This window comes from Carassius carassius, chromosome 18 (genome assembly GCF_963082965.1).
Source record: "Carassius carassius chromosome 18, fCarCar2.1, whole genome shotgun sequence".
NCBI lineage: Eukaryota > Metazoa > Chordata > Actinopteri > Cypriniformes > Cyprinidae > Carassius > Carassius carassius.
Genome location: NC_081772.1, coordinates 24,882,588 through 24,906,665, shown reverse-complemented (window position 1 = coordinate 24,906,665; position 24,078 = coordinate 24,882,588). Strand labels below are relative to the sequence as shown.

At 38.2% G+C, this 24,078-nt stretch overlaps 1 protein-coding gene across 2 annotated transcripts in view; it reads left to right on the top strand.

The window, feature by feature from the left end:
- The window catches only part of LOC132092743 (coiled-coil domain-containing protein 85C-B-like), a 40,044-nt gene extending 16,704 nt beyond the window's left edge, over positions 1-23,340 (top strand). The window contains exons 2-7 of one of the 2 annotated variants that reach the window (XM_059499119.1): positions 5,167-5,246; positions 9,248-9,286; positions 17,959-18,060; positions 20,841-20,933; positions 21,612-21,710; positions 22,852-23,340. In XM_059499119.1, the coding sequence (XP_059355102.1) occupies positions 5,167-5,246; positions 9,248-9,286; positions 17,959-18,060; positions 20,841-20,933; positions 21,612-21,710; positions 22,852-22,941 (503 nt within the window). In that variant the 3' untranslated portion in view covers positions 22,942-23,340. The remainder of the gene's footprint in view (positions 1-5,166; positions 5,247-9,247; positions 9,287-17,958; positions 18,061-20,840; positions 20,934-21,611; positions 21,711-22,851) is intronic. The other variant, XM_059499120.1, reaches the window with a different exon arrangement.
- Positions 23,341-24,078: the final 738 nt, after the last annotated feature.

The following is a 24,078-nucleotide window of genomic DNA, read 5'->3' as shown; positions in this document are numbered from 1 at the left end:
ATTTGTCAAATTAAACACAACTTATTATGTTGATGTTATAATTTGAAATAAAAAGCTATTCAATTGAAAAAAACCCTCTAAAAAAGCATTTTCACTTGAAACATTGGATTGTAATCATGACGTTTGCCAAAATAGTCTTGGCTATTACAGTTATTGTTATTACTACTACTAAAAAATGGGAGCCATACTGTCAAGAAATTAAACCAAATTACTGACTGAACCATATAAGTTTATACAATAGTAACAATAATTGTGTAAGATGATATATCTAAGGTAATTTTACTAATGTATGAAGCTTGTTTGACTGCTGATATCATAATATCTTGTCAAAGAGGAATCTCTTTGCCCTTGATGATCTTGGGATCTGGTGGAATATTAAATATTTGTAGTCGCTGTGAAGTGTTCAGCTGTGCCTCTGAAGTGTCAGGTGTATTATTAATGCATTTATTAGTTGCAGTAAACGGAAAAACAAAGTTAATGACTTTTCCGCTGGTCTGGACACAGAGCAGTGTTTCATAAGACAATTAAAATTCAGAAATATTATCGATTTGACTGCAGTGTATCGATTTGACTGCAGTGACACTACTGGATAAAAAAAAGTCATGAACTGAATTGAGCTGAATAATGGCACAGTTATCTTCTGAGCTGCCTTTAAAGTTGTTTAATAATTGATTTGCAACAAATGTGCAAAATTTACACTGTTATTGATATAAATTGAGTTGAATAATGACATTTGATCTGCTTTACAGCTTAAATTGAAGTTTAACTTGAAACTGAGTTTGTAACGCTGAATGCATTGTCTGAATTCCCAGCACAACATGGCAACCAGAGGAGTGAGATTACTGAGAAGTGGGATGGGTTTACCTGGTGAGGCCTGATGAATACCAGGCGAGGGAGTGTTCGAAAAAAAAAAAATGCAGTATTTTTTAGTCATGCAGCAAGTAAACAGATAAGTATTGGTTAAAAAAAATGAATCGTCCATGAGCTGGTAATAATTTGAAATAGTAATCTGGTATAATTTAAAGTGATTTAAATCTGATGCGTTAAACTGCTGGTTGTTGTCTTCACCATCAGTGTAAGTATGTAGACACAGTTTGAAGATGGCTGTAGGTTGTAGCACAGGTTGTAGTAGTCTTTGTGGTGTTTTCAAGTTAATTTTCTTTATTTAAATGGTTTGGTGTGAGGCAACACCACAGCCGGCTGTCATTGCCGCTAGTTCATTGATGTTGGTTTTTGGTGTGTCTAGACCTTATGGCATTTTTTAACCATTTTATCAGTTGTCAGCTGAAAATAGTTAGTTTGAACAGTGATAGCACAAGTCTTCTCAACAAGTAGCACAGTTTGAATATTATGTACATTTTCCAGTATTAAAAACCTAGTTTGTCCATCTCCTTAATAGAGAAGTAGTGATAGCAAAAAGTCTATACAACCTTGAACATGAACTCACTATACAAACATGTCTCTATCTATTTCTGTCTTTCACTAACATTCTTTGTTTTCTCCTCTCGTCTGTTCTTACTTCCTCTTTCCTCCGGTGAGACAAGAAAGGTCATGCAGGCTTTTAAACAAGATTTTTGTCCGACTTTCTTTTTAGCCAAGTTTGAAGTTGATTTCCCCCTCTCTTTAATTGAAGTTTCATTGTCTGCCATGCTGTAGTTTTCTTGCAGAATGAGGTCAGACTGTATGGAATGAATTATTGTAGGGACTGTTGTTTCTGCTTTGGACTTCCACATCTTGTAGCAGTTGATCCAGCAACTTTGTGCACACACCCATTTAAAGCTTTCGCTTGGGAGTTTTTTCCCGTTATAGTTTTTCCTTTCTGTTTCTCTTCTTCAAGACTCACAGCGTTATTCGCACAAACACACACACAGTTTTTGATTTTGTATTTGAAACACATGCTTGCACGCAGTAGGCAGCGCCCAATGTATTGCAACAGATGTTCAAAGGAAACTGAATGACAGTGTTTCTGTAGGCTCATCAGCATGTTTCCAAGTCGGAATTCATCTCATTTCTCCCTGAACAAATCCTGCTGCGTTTGTAGGCTTTGGGTGGGACTGCTGTTGGAAGGGGCTGCTTTTGATGCCATGAAGACTTCTTAACACTTGCTGCCCATGTGGCCTGTCCTGAAGATTCCCACGTGAGCCTTGTGCCGCAGTGGTGGCTATAGAAGTGGGTCATGGCATTGCTGATGCGATTGGAAGTGACAAAGCGAGAGATACAGACCCGCTGCTCCACCCCCACATGCTCATCCGCGTTGTGCTGCCACACATAAAAATATAACAAATAACTTATCAGCACGTCAGATTTACTTGATCATTGTGCAGTGCTGTCTCTTAATACATTCAGAGCCGAGTCTCAAACTACAAAATGCTATAGTCCTACATTGTGGGCTAGAAAGGAATTACACATTTTTTTACCATATAAATTGCAAAACAATAAAGACTACGGATATACACAACAAACACATCTATAAAACATTCAGCTCCAAGGTTTTACAAGGAGCTGAATGGTAATGCCCAAAAGTTTGTTAAAATTACTGAATTCGTAACATTGCATATAAAGCATATATTAAAATACTGACATCAATTTGAATGCAACATGTGCAACTTAATTTGCAATGTGTAAGTAAGCTATTTTATCCATGAATGTGCAAAAGTAACTAGAAGAATTCAAAGTGCTCTAACCTCAGTTTACAATAAGAACAGGTAACTGGAAGTGGATGACATCAAAATATTAAGTCTTACTGTACGTTAAAAAGGTGGATATAAGAGTAAAATTATATTTATGCACTGGCATATGAACTGTTTTATACATTAAAGTCTAAAACTGATCAAATAAAACCAGTTTAAAATTAAAAAAAACTGTTTAAAATTCATTATTTAATGTTAGAAATGTATACAAAAATCTTTTCTTTTTCAGTTTAGAAATGTTTTTGAGCAATCAAAAGCTCCCTGGAATGCTGGAAACTGAATTGTTTTGGGTAGTGGAGTCATATTTCTAGTAGCTGGTTCTGGTTGGAATGATTTTTGGTAGTGGGTGGATCTCTTCACTTGGACGCTGGTCCGGGGTTTTGTGTATCAGAGTTGATTCTTAATCGCCTTGGCCCGTGCCCATCGTTCAGTCAGCCAGATGAAGTTAGATTAGAGTGTCTCTAGGGATTTGCAGCCGCCAGCACTGATGAGGGTTTTACTCCGACATGGCAGTCGGTTTATCTATTAGGCTAATAACTAGTGCTGCCCATAAGTCTTTATTTCAAAGGAAATATGAACAACATTATTGCAAGTATTTCTTTTTTGCTAAACATAGAACATAAGTGCTTGGATTAAAGGTACAATTTGTAAGATATTTGCAGTAAAATATCCAAAAACCACTAGACTAGTGTTATATATTTTGTCCAGCTGATTATTAACAATATCTGTAATGTTTTCAACTACTTGTAAATCAGGAGAAGATTCCCGTTCTAAACAGTGACACGGAGCAGTGCAGTCGCCTGTCAGTGACGTTAGTTACCCTTTGTTACCGCCTTTACTGACGTAGAAACCACATGATAACAGTGTCGTGGACAAATGCAGAAGTAGCTTCGCGACAAACTTCAACTAGAAAGAGATGCCGATCTCGCTTGTGTTTTACTCGACAGGTGAGTTGTTTCGATTCGTATCTTTACAGAAAACGTATGTTATTATAACAATCAACAAGATTAGTATTATGGGGCATACACGCCAAACGCGGGGCATCTGGACTCACGCGAGGACGCGTCTGATCCATAGTCTGATCGCGTCTTTGCATTGACTTTGTATGTAATCTACTCGCACAAATCGTTGAACTCGCGTTTGCTATGTATGCCCAATTATTGTGTTTGAATGTACACGAGTGTATATATTTGTTGAACAAGTGGTAATCGTTTTCATATCGTCTGATTGATGGCCTTCAGCAGTTGGGTAAAAGACAACAAATCCTATCATTCCACGCTCCTTAGCGTCATCAAACCACGTGATTTTTATTGTTTTGGTAGTGCGCCCTCTAGTGGCAGGTCCTACAACCTGTACCTTTAACTGATTAAAATCAGCAAAAAGGGAGTTCAGTGCACAAACTTTTCTTGATTCATAAGGAAACTCTTGGCTGTAACAGTTTCCCAGCTAACTCCTAGCACATGTTTTTAATCTTTGGATGGCCAAATGAATAAAAAAAAAGTTTCAAAAGGATAAATCAAAGTATGTGCTTTATTTCATAGTCAGCATTGTATGCGGTAGGAAACTCAAGAAGGTCGGAAAGCCAGGTGTCTCCGTTGGTCAGTGAGACCAAATATAAAATTGCAGTGTAATATTTTACAAACAGGAAATGTTTTATGGCAGTGTTAAGTCTGATCTGAGGGTCTGTTACGATGCTCCTAGTTGTTTCCATGAAACCAGTTCAAATGGTTGTTTTAAATTAATATATTCAAAACTATAATTTAACGATTTGTTTGCTTCATTATTCTAAAATGTTTCCTGGAAAATCCTCAGTTTTTTGGTTATATACGACAGTAAATACTGTTCTATCTTTATATTCTACTGTATAATATTTATCATTCACTTAAACTAGAGAATGTAATGTGGGATCTTATAATTCAATATTGTTTTGCGTTATTCCTTGATTTTTGTTTCAGTCTTGCATGTTATGAAGTCTATGATGAGATGAGTTTTCCATGCATTCTTGGCCTGAACGTTAATGCCAGCCCAGAATTAAATTAGCAGGATTACTCATTGAGTCCAAAGTTACCGGCTTTCTACAGACCACAAATTATTCTTTTGCTCATTTGAATTCCTTGACAAAGTGACAGAGAAAATGAAATGATCTCAACTGTGTTATCAGAAGGGAAGATCATTTTAAGATTAAAGCACCATGGGATTAAATTAAAATCTGAAAGTAAACTGAATCAAATGAATCAAAACAATAGTATCACAGGCTGTATTCTCAAGTCTTTAATTAAACTGAAAGTTTCCAGCAGTTTAAATCTTGTTCAGGGCTCTTTATTTTGTTCAGTAGAGTAAAAAATAAGTGTAGGGAATAAACAACAAAAAACGAATTCATTCTTTGACAACAGAAAATCACTAGTTCTAATACTGAAGGTGTTTTTTTTTTCTCTTTAGGATCCGAATTGATCTTTTCCTTTCTTTTGTCTTTCAGATGCATCCTCAAACTACATTCGCCAGCTGGAAACCAAGGTCCGGATTCTAGAGGACAATAACAACAAACTGCTGTCTCAAGTAAGGACTGACTTAAAGGTCACATATTGTCAAAGTTGAAATTTCCTGGCTTTTTTCACGATAACTGATGTCTAGGGGCTATTTAACCACCATGTAAATTTAAAAACAGTCAGTCCACATTAAAATGCACACAGCCTGCATAAAGTAGCTGTGATTTTTCACGAACCGTTGGGACTTCCATAAAAAGTTGACATCAGAACTACAGTCACCTCCTTCAGTTACCACCCCGAGCACCGGCCACCGTCCCATTCTCCTTTTGTCAAACCCCCAGACAACATCGCGTGTGACTATGAGGTTTATCACATCTAACATGTATAGTAATAGTCTATCTAACACATCATGTTGAAGATATTTTAAGCTCCTTACATAGCCGAATCTGTGCTGGTTTGAGTGGGCCGCCTCCAGTTTCCCCTTTGTTTTGCCGCCTCCAGCTAGTGCTGTGACATCGGCTGACCCTAGTTACCTGTGGTTGGCCTGGCCATGCATCATTCAGAAAACAACAGGCCAATCAGAAGAGAGCCTCATGAATATTAATTAGATAGGCTAAAATCGACCTGTTCTTAGCAGACCTCCTGAGAAAGGAGCTGTAAAAATATAATGAGATGGTCATTGGTAATTATATCGCAAACATATGTTCTAAAGGACATCAAAACCTAAAATAGAACTTCAGAAAAGTGTACAATATTGGACCTTTAACAACATGCTTTCTTCATAAAGCACTTGAAAATAAGAGTAAACTAGACCTAGATTTGCCATTGGTGGCATTAGTGGTGGCAGTTTGGGGTTACGAAAGAGTCAGCCAACCTTTAATTCATGGTGGGTCAAACTGTGTTAAATTGGCACACAGTATCACCTCCGGCAGGAAGAAGGAGCAGCTTACCATCACACGGGGATTGTGCTGGCATCTCTGAGCATCTGTGTCCTCAATTTAACCTCCCTTGTGGAGAATGAGTGGGGTTTACCAACTGAAAGAGCATTTAAAGTTCACCTATTTATCCTGAAGGCACCACAATCAATCTGTCTATCATCAATTGGCACAAATGTATTCACCCACCATAGTACAGACATCTACAACAAACCACTTACTGTGAACCCATGCAGCAGAACAGCATTACAGCCCACTCTCCTCTGCACTGGAATAGGACTTATTTCACCTCCAGCTTGTGTAGATGTGTAGATAGAAAAAAAAAGGTTCATACCTGTATTTGGAAACGTCAGAGCAATTACATTTCATAGCTTCACAGAGGTTCATATTTTAAAGCTCACTGTACTTGCAGGTAAAAGTTTACCCAAAAATCTATAAATTAACTGTACTCAGACAAATAAGGCTAGGGCTGCCACTACAGTAATAATACATATATATATATATATATATATATATATACACACACATACACATACATACACATACACACACACACACACACACACACACACTGATTAAAAGTTATGAATTAATGAATAATTTTTTTAATGTTTACCAAAGCTTACCAAGGCTGCATTTACTTGATTACAAAAAAACAGGAAACAGTAATATGGTAAAAAATTATTACTGTTTTCTACTTTAAAATATTTCACAATGTAATTTATTCCTGTGATGCATGGAATGAAGGAATGAAGACCATTACTCCAGTCTTCAATGTAAAATAATATTTTAGAAATCATTCTAATATGTTGCTCAAGAAACATTAGTTATTATTTTTTATCTTATTTTATATTATTATTTTATAATTTTCGATATTGAAAACAGTTGCGTAATATTTTTGTGAAAATGCAGTACCATTCAAAAGTTTAAGGTACAAAAAGATAATTAATATTTTCATTTAGCAGTACTATATTGATCAAAAGTGAAAGTAAAGAGATCAATGAATCACTGTTGTTGTTTTTTTTCTTCTTATAAACAAATAACTGAGCATCAAATTAGCATTTCTGAAGGATCAAATGACCCTTTTCAGAATTAGCTAAAAAGTCAGCGTTGCCATTACAGGAATAAAATATATTTAAATTGTTATAATATTATGACAATATTACTTGTACAATATTTTTTTGTAACCGTGTTACTGCATTTTTAAACAAATAAACGCAACCTTGGTGAGAATGAGAGACTTCTTTCAGAAATATAAAAAATATGCATATACATTTTATTCTCTAATTTATTTTTGGTTTGAATAAAAGGGACGTCATTATTCTAAAACATGTTCTCTGATGTGCTTTGTCCACATCCATTATATCTCAGGCTTGACCTCAGTGACATCAGAACAAAAACGTGACCTCCATCATGGCTGTGTTGTTGATTCATTAAAGCTTGAAATAAACTGAACAAATCATATTGACAGTTTTTGACATTTCAGGTCCCCTTTCACTTCCATCATGCAAAAGAGCAGCCAGAACATTCTTTAGCATTTCACCTTGTGTTCCTTGGAAGAAAGAAGGTCTGAAAGACATTGTGGTGCATAAGTGATGACTGAATTTTCATTTTTGGGTGATTTATTCTATCAGTCTCTAGTGAAAATGAAAACACAAAGCAGTTCATATGAAGGCCTTTGTAGGTAGCATTCACCACAGTATTCATAGAAACAAAGCCGAGAATCTTGGCATGGCCACAGGCTTGAAAGAGTCTTTGAATCTGCAATAATTCTCTTTTAATCATATATCCTTCTCATTAAGTTTTCATTACCAGCCCCTCTCTGTCTTGCAGTGGATGTGGGTGTACTAAACGGCGGTACACTTAAATTGTTGTGCCTTTTCAAGCCATGTATATTTAAGTCTCTTTCTCTGAACATGTGGAACATGTGGAAGTGCATGGAACGTCTGAAAGCATTTTAGCCCCAAGATGGAAAGCACTTTGTAAAGCTATGATTAAAATGCAAGAGAGTTACGTTCTCCCTCTGGTCAAATAAGAGAAAACGGTTTGCGTCTCATCTCTGCAGTCCTCTGAGAATAAGTGAATTCACTTGAAGCATGATTAATTCAGACGAGAGCTCAATCCTTCAGAGAACGCTGTCCTGAGCGCACATGGACTGAGCTGAACTCGTGATTTCCCAGGATACCTACGCTAAGCTATTCCTAAAAGCATTTCAGATGTTTTGATAAATGACGCTTTGGTTGGCAACTTACTTTAAACCCACATGACCCTGAGAATGAAAGGTTTGTTTTCATGAAACAGTTCAGAAAGTCTTGGCCTAATGGTTAGAGAGTTGGACTTATAACCCAAAAGGTTGTGAGTTCAAGTCTTGGGCCGGCGGGAATTGTAGGTGGGGCAGTGAATGTACAGCTCTCTCTCTCCACCTTCAGTACCGCGACTGAGGTGCCCTTGAGGAAGGCACCGAACCCCCAACTGCTCCCCGGGCGCCGCAGCATAAATGGCTGCCCACTGCTCCGGGTTTGTGTGTGTTCATGGTGTTTGTGTGTGTGTGTGTGTGTGTGTGTGTGTGTTCACTGCTGTGTGTGTGTGTGCACTTTGGATGGGTTAAATGCAGAGCATGAATTCTGAGTATGGGTCACCATACTTAACTGAATGTCATGTCACTTTTCAGTATTTGCTTTGCCTTAATTATTTTGCCAATGGCTTTCATTGTGATTGGCAGTCTTTGAAATTGAAAATGAAGGTTAGCTTCTAAATCGAACCAACACTGATTTTCACGCAGCCCAATAATAGGCTAACGTTTTGCATTAGAAATCAACAAAATAATTTTATTAAAGGGATAGTTCACCGAAAATGTACCCCTTGGTTCACTGACTTTCTTCTTTCAGACGAATAAAATCTGAGTTATTTTATATCTGTTATATTTCACAAAATGAAGACAATTGAAAGGATTGTATTTCCATCTGGTGACATGAGATGACAATTTAATGTGGAATGTCCTGCAAAACCATGCATATTAAGTCCAAACATTATTATCTGTGTAGTTAATCTGGTTTTGATAGCCCTTGTGAAAAAACTATATGAACATACTTGTATTTGTTTAATTGGTTTATGAAATGTCTTTTGTGTTCTCCAGCCCTGTAGCCGTTATAGCTTATCAAAGCTGTCCATGAAGGTAATTTTACCACATTTTTTCTCAGTGGTGGTGGACCTCTATGTCCTCCTAGCTCTCTTCTTGCTTGTTTCTTATCTTTACATTCACATTCTTTGTGAATTCAAAAGCTGGTGTGTACAATGGCATGCTAGGCTAAGCACTTGTGCTAACATGCTGGAATGTGCTCGGGGCTTCTGGCGCTTGAGCTCATATTCTTGTCCCTCTGTGTTGAACGTCTTTCCGATCTTATCATTTATTCAAGCACCACAGGTAGTGAGTGCAGTGTCAATTTTTCATGTCTGACAGACTGATGGATGTAAAGATGAATGTGAACATCTTTAAATTTTTTATAAATGCCCACTTATCTATCTTGGGCATCATCCCATATCTTCTCTAAGAGAATGCACGTCTCTGTGTGTGTCTTGTTTAAATCCAGTTAAATTGCTTAAAACCATATTTGACTTTCCAGCAAAGTAAGGTTGTGCATATTTTCAAAGCTAATTAGATTTTGGGTTGTCTGAGTGATGAGTTGACTAGACGGTCATAAATAAACCTTATAATAAGGGTACATCATACACTCATACACATCATACAGAAAAAAAGGTACAAAAGCTGTCACTGGAGCGGTAACTTTTCAGAGTCCCAGAATCCCCTAAGGGTATTAGTACCTTAAAAGTACATATTAGTACCGAAATGGTACATATTAGTTTATTTTGAAAAGATACCATCCTAGTGACAGCTTTTATAGCTTGTTTTTACAGGTGTTTTACCTGTTTTTCTGATTGTCGCACTTAATTGCGTAGTGTTTTAGGGTTAACAGAAATGTCTGTAAAATTACTGGGTAATGACCTGGAAGAAGATTACTAATACATTTAAATTTCTCTCTCTCTCTCTCTCTCTCTCTTTCCCTCTATGGCTATGTTTACAATGTAGTCAAAAATGGTAAAGTTTTTCCCTTGCGTTTTTAAAATATTAAATGTATAAATAACAACATTTCTTAAAACGCTTAAATTTCACGCTTACACATTTCTGCGAAAATGGCCAAAAATGCTGTATTACGTATGCCAGGCCAGTAGTTGGCGCTGTCACCTTGTTAGTAAACAGTACCTTTAGGGAAGTGACTGTTATCTATTGGTTGTAATATTTGTGAAGTAAATCCACACTTAGCCGAAGAAGCGTTAGCAAACTCAGCAACAGTACCATGTACTCCGCCATTGTTGTGTATGTTTGTTACCGCTTGCCTTTAAAATGTACATGTACTTTGCATGTCTACATACTACTACGCATGCGCATGACGTCACCGTTTTCAAAGATTCCCATTTTGGGTGTTTACACGGAAACAATAACGGTGGTGTTTTCACAATCGTGCACTTTGAAACCCGTTTTGGAAAATATGCATTTTCAGTCCCCGAAATGCTGTTGTCTTGTAAACTAACAGGCAAAACGCATAAAAAGTTTCCAGTTTTTGGCTGAAAGTGTAGTGACCTGACTATTCTATTGTTGAGTGACAGCATGATCATATTCATTCCTAGTATGATAGAAGAACTTTTGACTTCTGGAAAACTTCTGGACCACATCTGGTCCCTCTGGTTTTTATATCCTTTGTCTTTCTCAGAAAAAGAAAAAACCTTCTCTGTCAGAATTGTTGCAGAAGAACTGTTCAATTTTTTTTTTGAAATTTTAATATTGATCAGAGTTTGATTATTTTAATCATATATTTTTTTTATTAAAATACTTATTTAAAGTTATCCTGTGGCCCCCTTGAAAATTTGCTGAGGTCCTCTAGTGGGCTCTGGGCCCCTGGTTGAGTCATTGCACTTGGAGGTCTGCAAATTATGTTTGTAAAATAATGGGTGTTAAAATACAATAATAACTGCAACTAAAGCATATCATGCAACTAAATGATTTTTGTCCCTCCAACACTGATATATATTAAGCAGAGGTGGGTAGAGTACCCAAAAACTGTACTCAAGTAAAAGTAAAAGTACTTCTAGAAATATTTACTCAAGTAAAAGTAAAAGTACTAGTCTTGAATAGTTACTTGAGTAAGAGTAAAAGAGTATCGGATAAAAAATGAGAATTCGCCAGAAAGAGGTATTCAGTCAGTGAGCGAGTGAAGGAAGCACCGGCATTTTAGCGATGACTCATCTGAACCCCTCTGATTGGCCAATGCTTTAATAATCTCAAAAGAATCATGTGTGATTTGTTATAATGCGCAGCGCTGTATAAACGCATCTATCTCTGGCTCAGCGCCAGCAAGCGATCACAGATCTGAATTTAGCAGCTGATTATATGACTTGCTGAACGTACTTGCACCAGTGTGATTGTATTAAAATTAATAAAATCTTAATCGGCTATTTTTTTTCTTTTGGAAGCTGCATTCAACTTGACTCCCCTCTGTTATAAGCCACACACGTACAACAAACTAATGTCACAGTGGTATCGTGTACTGTAATCGAATGTAGCCCAAGTTATTACCTGTTAAACAGTAGACAGCACACGCGGTGTTCGTCTAATAAGGATCTCCATCGCTAGCAAATAATAACCTTTGCAGATTTCAATTCAGTGCAGTTCCAGCCACGTTTTCAACGCTCTTTCTGTTCTTAAACGTTACAACTCCGAGTGAACCACTTCAGACGCTCAGCGCGTGCAGCAGGGAACTGAACGACTCATTCAAACTGATTCATGAACCAATTTACTCATTTGCCAATTGGTTTGATCAAGCCTTTGAACAGAATTGACTCAAAAGAATGAATCATTCGCGAATGGGCATCGCTCATTGCCCAGAGAAAAGTAGACGGCGCGTTTGGAATAAACTGAAGCACCTAACATTTATTGCATTAAGATAAAGTAACGAGAGGAGCGTCGCCCACAGTAACGAAGTAAAAGTACAGATTTTTCCCCAAAAATTTACTCAAGTAAGAGTATAAAGTACCCATCTTTAAATATACTCCGAAAAGTATTCGTTACCCCAAAAAATTACTCAAGTAAATGTAACGAAGTAAATGTAACTCGTTACTACCCACCTCTGATATTAAGTAGGACTGGTAAGCTCTTCAGGGCTGCGTTTTCCAAAAGCATCGTTAAAACTAGCAGTAACTCTGAACTAATGTGAACAAAGACGCTTCTGTGCGCTGGCGTCCCCATCACAAGTTAAATGATTTTAAACAAACAGTTAATACGCATGCAGTTAACCAAATGAAACGATACACATTTTAATACCATAAAAGTGTGCACATCGAGAGAAATAAACAGCAGATGTTCATGGTAACAACTTCTTTAACTTGAGCCAACACTGCTAATACACATATACATTTGTAAATATAGTTAATAAAACGAAAACATGCATGTTTTAATGCTACTGAATAAAAAGAAACTATCCACTCGCAAGCCTCTGCTCATCATGACAGGACCCAGATCAGTGAGCAGCGTCTCGGGCCGATGACTCCAGGGAGGCATTTTGTACTCGCCCCCGTCCCTTGACTCCGCCCCCACGTCAAAGCAGTGCCACAAAGAGAGACGTGCCGAAAAAAGAAGCGCGAAGGGAAAACGGCATCACAAGCTCAAACTAGACTGACACGCAAAATAAAAGCAGCGTTGCAAATAAATTTATAGATATGAGCATATAAAATATGTATTGCAAAATCATTGCTTTCGCGTGGTTTCATTCAAGTTTTGCCATTCTTTATGTTTGTTTGCAAAAAGCAAAATTATTTTCCTCAATACTTAAATTTTTGTTTGTAAAACTTTATTTTCTTTTGCAAAACAATTTTTTTGCATATATATATATATATATATATATATATATATATATATATATATATATATATATGGCATATATTGAGCAGAACAGACATAATTGTGTCTAAAATAACACAATATTAACTTCTTAATGAACTGTTGTATAAGATGAGGATCACATTTGCACTCATGTGATATTGTACTTAGCCTACTTCTCGTGTAATGTTTCTTAACTATGTGATGTAAATATGAGACAAAATTTCAAACAGTAATATCTTGAATTTTAGGGATATTCTCTAGGCTCCATCTCAGTAAGTTGTTGCTCTGCCTCATAGTAGTCATCAATCGACTGTATGAAATGGCAGATGATCAACATAGGTCTGGGGCAGGGCAAGTGCGTTAAATGCGTTAATTTTAATGCGTTATTTTTCTCCATAATTAATTAATCGAATTAACGCATTAGATTACCAGCCCTAATATTAAGTAAAATTAATATAAAATGTGTGTGGGTGTGTGTGTGTTCATCATCAAAATATACAGAAAGTGCATACAAACAAAAGTATAACTTGTCTACACAAGTACATCAGTCCTGGTTCAAGGTGTCCTAAATACCATAGAATCAGAATCAGAATGAGCTTTATTGCCAGGTATGTTTACACATACGAGGAATTTGTTTTCGTGACAGAAGCTCCGCAGTACAACAGAATGACAGCGACAGAACATAAAACGCATAATAAAAGAATATAAAAATACAAAAAATACAAATAAGTAGAAAAGGAATGACAATATACAAATTGACAATTGTAGGCAGGTATATTACAAAAATGCAGTTATGTATGTACATGTATATTATGTGCAAAATGTAAGTGTATACTAAGTATGTGTGTTAGATAAATTAAGTGTATGTGTATATAAATATAAAGTGTAGTGTGTTCAGTGTGTATCAGCTGTTCATAAGATGGATTGCCTGAGGGAAGAAACTGTCCCTGTGTCTGGTCGTTCTGGTGCTCAGTGCTCTGTAGCGTCGACCAGATGGCAACAGTTCAAAGAGGGAGTGTGCTGGATGTGAGGGGTCCAGAGTGATTTTAACAGCCCTTTTGCTCACTCTGGATAAGTACAGTTCTTGAATAGATGGGAGGGTTGTACAGATGATTCACTCAGCAGTCCGGACTACCCTCTGTAGTCTTCTGAGGTCAGATTTAGAAGCTGAGCTGAACCAGACAGTTACTGAAGTGCAGAGGATGGATTCGATGATGGTGGAGTAGAACTGTTTCAGCAGATCCTGTGGCAGGTTAAACTTCCTCAGCTGGCGAAGGAAGTACAACCTCTGCTGGGCCTTTTTCACAATGGATTCAATGTGAATGTCCCACTTCAGGTCCTGAGAGAAAGTGGTGCCCAGGAACCTGAATGACTCCACTAGCTGCTGCCTGTCTGTCAGGAAGCTGTTGATCCACTGACAGGCGGAGGTGGGCACGGAGAGCTGAGTTAGTTTGGGCATGAGGAGGTTTGGCATGATCGTGTTAAAAGCCGAGCTGAAGTCCACAAACAGGATCCTCACATAGGTCCCCGGTCTGTCTAGGTGTTGCAGAACATAATGCAGTCCAATGTTTACTGCATCGTCCACAGACCTGTTTGCTCTGTAGGCAAACTGAAGAGGATCCAGCAAGGGTCCAGTGATGTCCTTCAGGTGAGCCAGCACCAGTTTTTCAAATGACTTCATGACTACGGATGTTAAAGCCACAGGCCTGTAGTCATTTAGTCCTGTAATTTTGGGTTTCTTTGGGATGGGGATGATGGTGGAGCGTTTGAAGCATGAAGGGACTTCGCACAGTTCCAGCGATCTGTTGAAGATCTTTGTGAAGATGGGGGCCAGCTGGTCAGCACAGGATTTCAGACAGGCTGGTGTAACACAATCTGGGCCTGGTGCTTTTTTCCTTTTCTGCTTCCTGAAGACCTGGCGCACCGCATCCTCGCTGATCTGTATTGCAGGTGTGGGGGAGAGGGGGGATGCAGGAGGTGTGAATGGTGAGAGCGCTTGATTGGAGAGGTGTTCAGGATGGGTTGCAGGAGCTGTTAATGGTGTGAACGGTTGTTTGGAGAGGCATTCAGGGTTGGTTGCAGGAGTTGTGAATGGTGAGAGCGGTTGATTGGAGAGGTGATCAGGATGGGTTGCAGGAGCTGTGAATGGTGTGAACGGTTGTGTGGAGAGGCATTCAGGGTTGGTTGCAGGAGCTGTGAATGGTGTGAACGTTTGTTTGGAAAGGCATTCAGGGTTGGTTGCAGGAGTTGTTATTGGTGTGAACGGTTGTGTGGAGAGGTGTTCAGGGCAGGTGATGGGTGTTCTTTCAAACCTGCAGTAAAACTCGTTCAGATCGTCTGCCAGTCGTTGATTTTTCACAGTGCTGGGGGGTGGTGTCTTGTAATTGGTGATCTTCTTTAGACTTTTCCACACTGATGCTGAGTCGTTCGAAGTGAACTGAGTCCTTATTTTTTCAGAATAATTCCTCTTTGCCACTCTGATCTCCTTTTCCAGTGTGTATTTAGCCTGTTTATACAAGACATTGTCCCCCTTCCTGTAAGCATCTTCTTTGGCCTGACGGAGCTGTCTGAGTTTTGCAGTGAACCATGGTTTGTCATTGTTGTAATTTAGTTGAGTCTTGGTAGGAATACACATATCCTCACAGAAACTGATATATGATGTTACGGTCTCTGTGAGTTTGTCCAGATCAGTGGCAGCAGCTTCAAAAACACTCCAATCAGTGAGGTCAAAACAAGATTGTAAATCCTGCTCTGCTTCATTAGTCCATCTTTTTACAGTCCATAATACAGGTTTAGCTGATTTTAGTTTCTGCCTGTAGGACGGTATAAGATGAACCAGAAGGTGATCAGAACGTCCCAAAGCTGCTCGTGGAACAGAGTGAAATGCATCCTTTATTGTTGTGTAACAGTGATCCAATATATTACTGTCTCTTGTGGGACAAGTAACATGCTGTCTGTATTTTGGCAGTTCACGGGAGAGATTGGCTTTATTAAAGTCCCCAAGAATGGTTAAAACAGAGTCTGGGTGTTGTTGTTCTATCTCTGTGATGTGCTCAGCGAGTTTCTGTAAAGCTGAGCTCACGTGCGCTTGAGGAGGGATGTAAACACTAACCAGAATGAGCGAGTGAAACTCCCGCGGCGAATAGAACGGCTTGCAGTTAATGAAGAGCGTTTCGAGATTTGAGCAGCACGTCTTCTTTAACACAGTTACATCTGTACACCACCGTTCATTGATGTAAAAGCATGTCCCGCCGCCGCGCGATTTCCCCGTTGATTCTGCGTCGCGATCCGCTCTAAACAGCTGAAAGTCCGGCAGATGGAGCGCGCTGTCCGGTATGGTGTCATTCAGCCAAGTTTCCGTGAAACACAGAGCAGCAGAGTGAGAGAAATCTTTATTTGTCCGAGAGAGCAGAAGCAGTTCGTCCGTTTTGTTGGGAAGAGAGCGGAGATTTGCCAGATGGATGCTAGGCAACGGCGTTCGAAATCCGCGTTTTCTGAGTCTCACGAGCGCTCCCGCTCGCTTCCCCCGCCTGCGCGTCCTCTTGAAGCGTTTGATCAGCGCAGCCGCTCCGCCGACAAGAATGTCTAGCAAAACATCAGAATAGTCGAAAACCGGTGAAATATCGGGAGATGTGTGTTGCCGAATATCCAGCAATTCGTCCCTGGTGAAACTGATTGCAGGAATATAACTAAAGACAGGACAAACTAACAAAAACACAAAAACAACTGCAGAGCACGTCACGGAGGCAGCCATCCTGTATCGGCGCCACTCGAACAGAATGAAACAGAATCACCCACTAGATGGCTAGTGGGTGATATAGTATGTTTAAGTTGCAGGCAGATGTGAAATTCACTTCTTTCTTGCAGCCTCCTTAAACACAGTTTCTCTGCTAAAAGAGAGCGACAGAGTTATTTATAGGTCTTTCTTATAGTGATCACATGCATACAGGGAACATGAAAGCAAGACATTGAAAATGTCATAAGGATCACTGGTGATTAGAGATGATGCCAGCTGGAGCCTGTGGGTTTCTCTATTATAGCAGCATGAAGAGATTCCAGCTTACTTTCTATGGACTGTAGCCATCTTAGAAACAGCCCCATGTAGTTATTTTGCATGTAGGTAATAGACACACAGCTCTGCTTGAGTGAGAAAAGACCAAAATCTCCAAATCTGTTTCAATAACATTTTTTTATGCTAGTCTAGCTAGCCAAGAGTTAGTCAAGACCCTGTTGAAAAAAACAGCATATGCTGGTTAGGTATGTTTTGAAGCATAGAAGCTGGTTTGAACTGGTCTTGAGCAGGAGCTAGTTGCGTAGGACTTGCTTAGGATCAGCACATCTCCAGCTAAGGACTAGCACATGACAAGTTCAAACCAGCTGCTATGCTTCAAAACATATCTAACAAGCATATGCGTTTGTTTTTTGTTTTTTTCAACAGTGGAGTAAATAAACTACTTTTTTCTCTCTCTCTTAATTTAAGGGAGTGTTCACACCGAAATGGAAATTCTGTCATAATTTGCTCACCCTCCACTTGTTCCAAACCTGTAAGTTGGTAACCAAACAGCTGACAGTAGCTATTGACTTCCTTAAAATACTATGGAAGTCAATGGCTACCCTCAACTGAGAAAAACACACATAGGTTTGGAACAATTTAAAGGTAAGTAAATGACAGAGCTATCATTTTTAGGGTGAACTATCCCTTTAAAGCAGATATTCCCAATATCTGAGTCATTTCTCCTCTTTTCTCATACTGGTTGTGATCTCCAGATTTAAAAAAAAAAAAAAAAAAAAAAAAAAATTCACACCCTTTTTTCTTGCCACTTCTGTTTCCTCTGAGAACAGTTAAGTATGTTTAGTTCAATGGGATATTTAATATGCACTGAGTCATAATGTCTCTCTTTCCCTCTTGGCAGTGTAATCTGGGAGACCTGCGAGCCCTGCGGAAGGGCATGACCCTCTACCACTCCGAATCACAGCTGTCTTCACTCCCCCAGAGACAGGAGGCCCTACTGAATGTGAGCGATCCTCTTTAAGTCACTGTACATACAAATCAATCCAAGCATATTTTAGCATGTTCATTTGTTCAGTATTTGTAATCATCTGAAATGTGCTGCAACTAATATTCCAAAGCGACGCAGTCCTAAATAATTCAATTAACTTCATATGAGAAAAATGTTCGCAAAGTGCACACATTTAAAATGAGAGAGAATGAACTCCAACAAATCCATAGTTTAGGTTTTGCTTTAAATAAATTGGTTTGAATTTTAAACAAATTGTAAATTTGTTTTACCATTCATAATAAATGTTTTTTTAAATGGATAGTATAATGTCAAAAAAAAAAAAAGTAGCAAAGATAGAATAAAAGAACATGCCCTGAGCGACTGGCTACTAAGGCTACGTTTACACAACAACGATGTAGTCAAAAACTTAAACGTTTTCCCTTGCATTTTTAAAAAGTTTCACGAATACATGACAGTGTTTTCAAAACGATTTGCATTTACACATATCCACAAAAATGACCAAATACGCTGTATCACGTATGCCAGGCCAGTAGTTGGCGCTGTCACCTTGTTAGTAAACAGTACCTGTAGGGAAGTGACGATTATATGTTGTTTGTGATGCGTCTATTGGTGAAGTAAACCCACACTTTGTTGAAGAATCATTAGCAAACTCTTGAGCAGCAACAACAGTACCATGTACTCCGCCATTGTTGTGTATGTTTGTTCACGCTTGCCTTTAAAATCGACACGAACTGCTCATGTCCACATACCTAACACATACAATGAACGCATGATGTCACCTTTTTCAAAGATTCCCATATTGAGTGTTCACACAGAAACGACAACGGTGCAGTTTTCAAAAACGTGCACTTTGAAACCCGTTTGTAAAAATATTTAAACGTTTTTATAACGTCTTCAGTCCCCAAAACGCTGTTGTTGTGTAAACGGATAGGCAAAACGCATAAAAAGTTTCCAGTTTTTGGTGGAAAAGTTTGTGTATGTATATGGCCCCTCAGTCTAATCAGTTTGGCACTATTCAGCAACAATTTGGGAAAAATCCTTGGTGCGTCAGATCTTTAATCTGGCGTACATTGCTATAGGCTTTTCCTGTATAGAACTGGAGGCACTTATCTTTGAAAACTTTTCCCTTTCATTTTCCCCTGAAAAATTACCAGGTCTACTGAAAATACGATGAATGAGTAAATGGAAAAGCAAATGCGCCTTTGAACATGTAGCCTTCAGCCTGTGCACAGGAAGTCTCGCCCCTGTCGGTTTCATGTTGCATGCTTGCTTGAAACAATCTTGCCATTGTCAGCTGAAAGTCTTCACAGCATTAATGCAGAGCTTGAATTGAATTTCTCTAAATTCAAACTCAGCATCTCCTCTGAGAAACAGTTCAAGCTCCTTTTTATTCCATTTGACCTTTCATGTTTTATAGATTTTTGGTGTCACTTCTAAGCAGTGTGTGGACTGAACAAAGGCATCATACATTCCCATTGCACAGCATTGTTTTTTGTGTTAAATTAGCCAATGATTAATCAGGTACATAAAACAATTAACAGACAGCTCTTTCATTCCGCCTTCATTATCAGAATCAAAAACAACTGACTCTCATTTTAAATTTTCATGATGACGTCAACATTGAAACGTACATAACATGTTTTAGAAGCATGCAAAGTGTATTCCACTGCAGTTTTGCTGTCTATGAATTGACAATAAATAGAGTGAGGATGACTTTCTTCAACCATTTCAAAGAAGGTTTCTGCACTGTGTTTCTATGGGAACCATCTTAAATTATGGAGAGCTCCTTCCAGAAGCTTTGATTGATAGGCTCTGTTATGAAAGATATAGAGGTGTATATTTAGATGCTTATTAGATCATCGGCACACAGCAAAACACACTAGTGTTTTTTAAATGGAGTGATTTGTAGTCATCATCAGTATGAATGTATGCGGATCATGTCCGGCTCTCCTCATGCACTATGAATGATTAAACACAACCAGGGATTTTGTCCTCTACAGCTGTCTGGGCTGCTGTGTGCGATGCTGAGCTAAGATGGATGTTTTAAATGGGATGTGGTTTTCATTATAAATGATCCTCATATCTCTTTGTTGAGACAGATAATTAACGATGATGAATTATTCAATTAATCACCAATGAGAACAGGACTGCATGATGATAATGGAGATGTGCTGTAGCTGGTGTGTTTTTTGGTCCACAATGATCTATACCAGCTCAGCTAGTTCTCTGGTACAGGTAGTTGCTTTTTAAAAGCAGTTCAATCTGCATTCTTCTTGGCTTTTATGTACATGAATGGGGAATCATCAAATTCTGCAAAACTGTTGGTTATGTTTACCTCTCTGTACTTCCGCTGGTCAACCATTTAAACTAAACTGGACCCACTAATGACCAGCTATAAACCAGTTACCATGTTTCAGTAGTTTAAGATGATGTTTTCCAGCAGGATGTTTTTCTGTTTTTAACCTCGCGCCCTCACCTTTACAAGGCGGAGGTTTGGTTTGAAAAGTGGTTACAGGGAGAGGCGTGAGAAATTATAACTTTTCAGCAAACCAGCAATTAAATCAGTGAGACACAAAAAATGTATCAATATATTTGTATCAATATAAAAATCTTCATTGTCACTTTTGATCAACTGAATTCATCCTTGCTGAATAAAAGTATAAGTTTCTTTCAGAAAAAAATCTTACTGACCCCAAAAAATGGGGTGTACCATGGTGCTTTAACCAGGATGTGTGCCAGGATTAAACTGACCCCCTGTGTGTTCTCTTCTCCAGGGGACTGGAAGGCTACAGACCAGTGAGTCGTCTCCTTCCACCGGGTTTGTCTCATCTGTACAGAAACCTGAAGCTGTGGTTCATGCCATGAAGGTACACTCATTTCTCACGCATTATCAAACCATATAGCATTTATTTAAAGATAGCTATATAGAAGTTGTTTATTCAAAACAGGTTTCAATTGATAAAACGGTAGATATATTGTTCAAAATGAAGCATTTGAACATATTCTGGTCAGATGTTATGAAATATGTTCATAGTCACTGACTGTGATGAACTACATCTGTGGTTTCTCTGCTAGGACTCCTGTGTCAACTAATGAAATCTGAATTATGAAATCAGGAAATTAATTCATAAATTCACAAAAAATCACCATGTTAGCACTTAGTAATTATATCATTAATATAATAACTTCAAAAATTAAAGAAGCTCTCAAAGTTATATTTGTATCTACAGTATACAACTTTGATATATTGATATCTAATGCAATGGCATTCAACCACTTTTATGTTAAATGTACTCCCTGTATATATATATATATATTCTCCCATCATTTTTGAAAGACTGCCTAACAAAAATTCAGGCTTCATAAAGTTAATAAAAAGCATTGTAAAAGTAATGCATATGAATCAAGCACTTTAATATAAGTCTTCTGAAGAAGAGACACAATTGCTTTATATGATAACAGATTGGATTTACTAGAACATTAGAAAACTGGCGAAAATGCTTGAATGCTGGTTTTAAAAAATGCTCTTGACCATATATTAACAGGTTCTGGAGGTCCATGATAATCTGGCCAAGCAGCTTCCAGAAGAAAGTGAAAAGGACCTGAATGAAAAAGAGAAAGCCATAGTGCGAGAGATGTGCAATGTGAGTGTTTTCTGGATTTTTGTGATAGGTCTCTCAGGCTTGCTAAAACATATAGAGTACGATCCAAAAATGTGACGTCTATTCATTCAGTCGACCCTTTGCTAAGGCAGATAGAAATGCTTTACAATATCACACTTCATTTCCAGTGTTAAGCTTCCCCTTGGGAAGAAGTGTCAGTGAATGGACAGGTTGGTACACAGAGCTCATGATAGTTTAATCTGTTTGTTGGGCCCCTCAGTGGAATGTGGGAATGAAGAAATCCAGCTCGGAGCATAATAACACCTTTGTCCTTCTCACCTGGATACTCCTGGCCTGTTCAACACCATTGTGAATAAGAGTTTTCCCCTTACATTCTATGGGTGATTGTGACATGATGCTAAATACGCCAAACAAATAGCAGACTTTATGTGAAAAAGGGACAATGTAAATAAATTAGAATTGGGATGCACTACATTATTTTTTCTAGGATTTCCTAAAGAATTAGAAAAAAATTAGCTATGAAAAGGCATGGACATTTATTTTTGTGGCTGACCATATTGCATATGCACTTGTTGCACATGAAGTTTCCCTTTCAAATGCAAAATGCATGGGAGGAGAGTATTTAAATATATCATGCAGCGTGACTTAGTAAAGTTTGCACTAGTCAGTTTACTGGAATGTGCATCATTATTTAATTCCCAAAAACAGCATAAACCATTTTGTGCTTGGCATGGCTGAGATAGTTGCACTGTTCTTGGTAGATTGCATTGGTCTTTCATTTGCACACTGTCAGTGGGTTCAACTCCCATCAGTGCTTTTATAGGATTGTGGTCTCACACTTAATTGGCCTATGTAGTAAATCTGACTTTAACACTTGCTAAATGTTATCTTTAAATTCAAATCTCAAAATCATCCATCTTTCACTGTACATTATAACATTGTGATGTCTAAAATTTACTTCTAAAATGATTTATTTTAAATGGGACAAAATATTATAGAACATACAGAATGAATTGATTCAATCTTAAGTATATATAAGCCTAGTTTACATAAAAAGCAGTGTGTTGAAAATGATAACAGCCTGTAAGATGCAGGTTTTGCACTGGCATACAGCATGTATAAGTGGCACAGCTGTTTTTTGACTTCGTCCCCTTGTGTTCAGGTGGTATGGCGAAAGCTCGGGGACGTGGCAGGATCAAAGCCGTCCATCCGACAGCAGCTCTCTGGGAATCCGTTCAAAGGCCCTCTATAGCAGCTCTAACACACGAGGAACATCTCTCCTTCTGTTCAACCACAATAAAGCTCCAGCAGGGCCAAACTGAGAAACTGCTCACAGCAACACAAATGCTTCTGTCCACTACCATCATCCATGTCAAATACTTCGGTACCCAACTATTTCCATTGATATTGGACCACTACACACCAGTTTACAGATTTAGTGAATCAGTGAACATTTAAAGCAATAATCTGCATTGAAATAACATTGTTTGACTATTGATTATATTTTTTTTCTTTATTGCGGGAATGGATCTCTAATTTAGGCACCTTTGATGAGCCATTTTACCAATTCTGGACTACTACTCAGTTGACAATTACTCGACGGTCAATGTAGATTCAGAGAAGAAACACTAAAAGGAAGGTGTCGTTTGGGACTGGCAGCTACTCATGTTCAGTCAGCTTGCCTTTTGTTTATTACCTCATATTTTAGTTTTTACATAGCAGTGATGTCAGAAAACTCATTATTGTCTCCTTACACCCTTTTAGACAAAGTTAAGTCCATCAAACTGTGGTTTACTCCTTTCAGAGTGATACCAGATAAGGCTTGCTCTCCGTGTTCTGGTACCCTTCCTACTCTGGACTCTGAAAGACGTTGTAAAATATGTACAAAAGCTTTAAATCACTTTATTATGTTGTCTTTTAAAGTGTTTTTACTTTTTCTAGTAGCCGTTTTTAATACGTACCAACTTAACAGTGTATGGGGTTTCTTAACAGCGCAACACTTTTTGAACAATGCAACTCAAGACATAAAAGCAGCTCGAAACATCCTTAATCTGATTTTTCCCTGTTCCTGTATGAAACAAAAGTATGGTGGTCACAAATGAAATTCATTGTTTTTGTATATTTAAGATGTCAAAATTTGAAACGGTGTGCTGTGCATGCTAGACAATCACAACTCTCAGGTCTTGGGAAATTATACATCATAACATGAAATAACAGTTTTGTCCTTTTCCAGCCTTTTTAAGTCCTTGATTGACGCGTTAACAGGGAAGACTAATGCACTGGCAGAAATAATTGTGCTAACCAGGCTCTCTGGTTCAACCCTAATGGGTGACCTACCAGTCTAAAACTCTTCAAGGCCCTTTCTCAAGATTCAAGTCAAGAACTAACA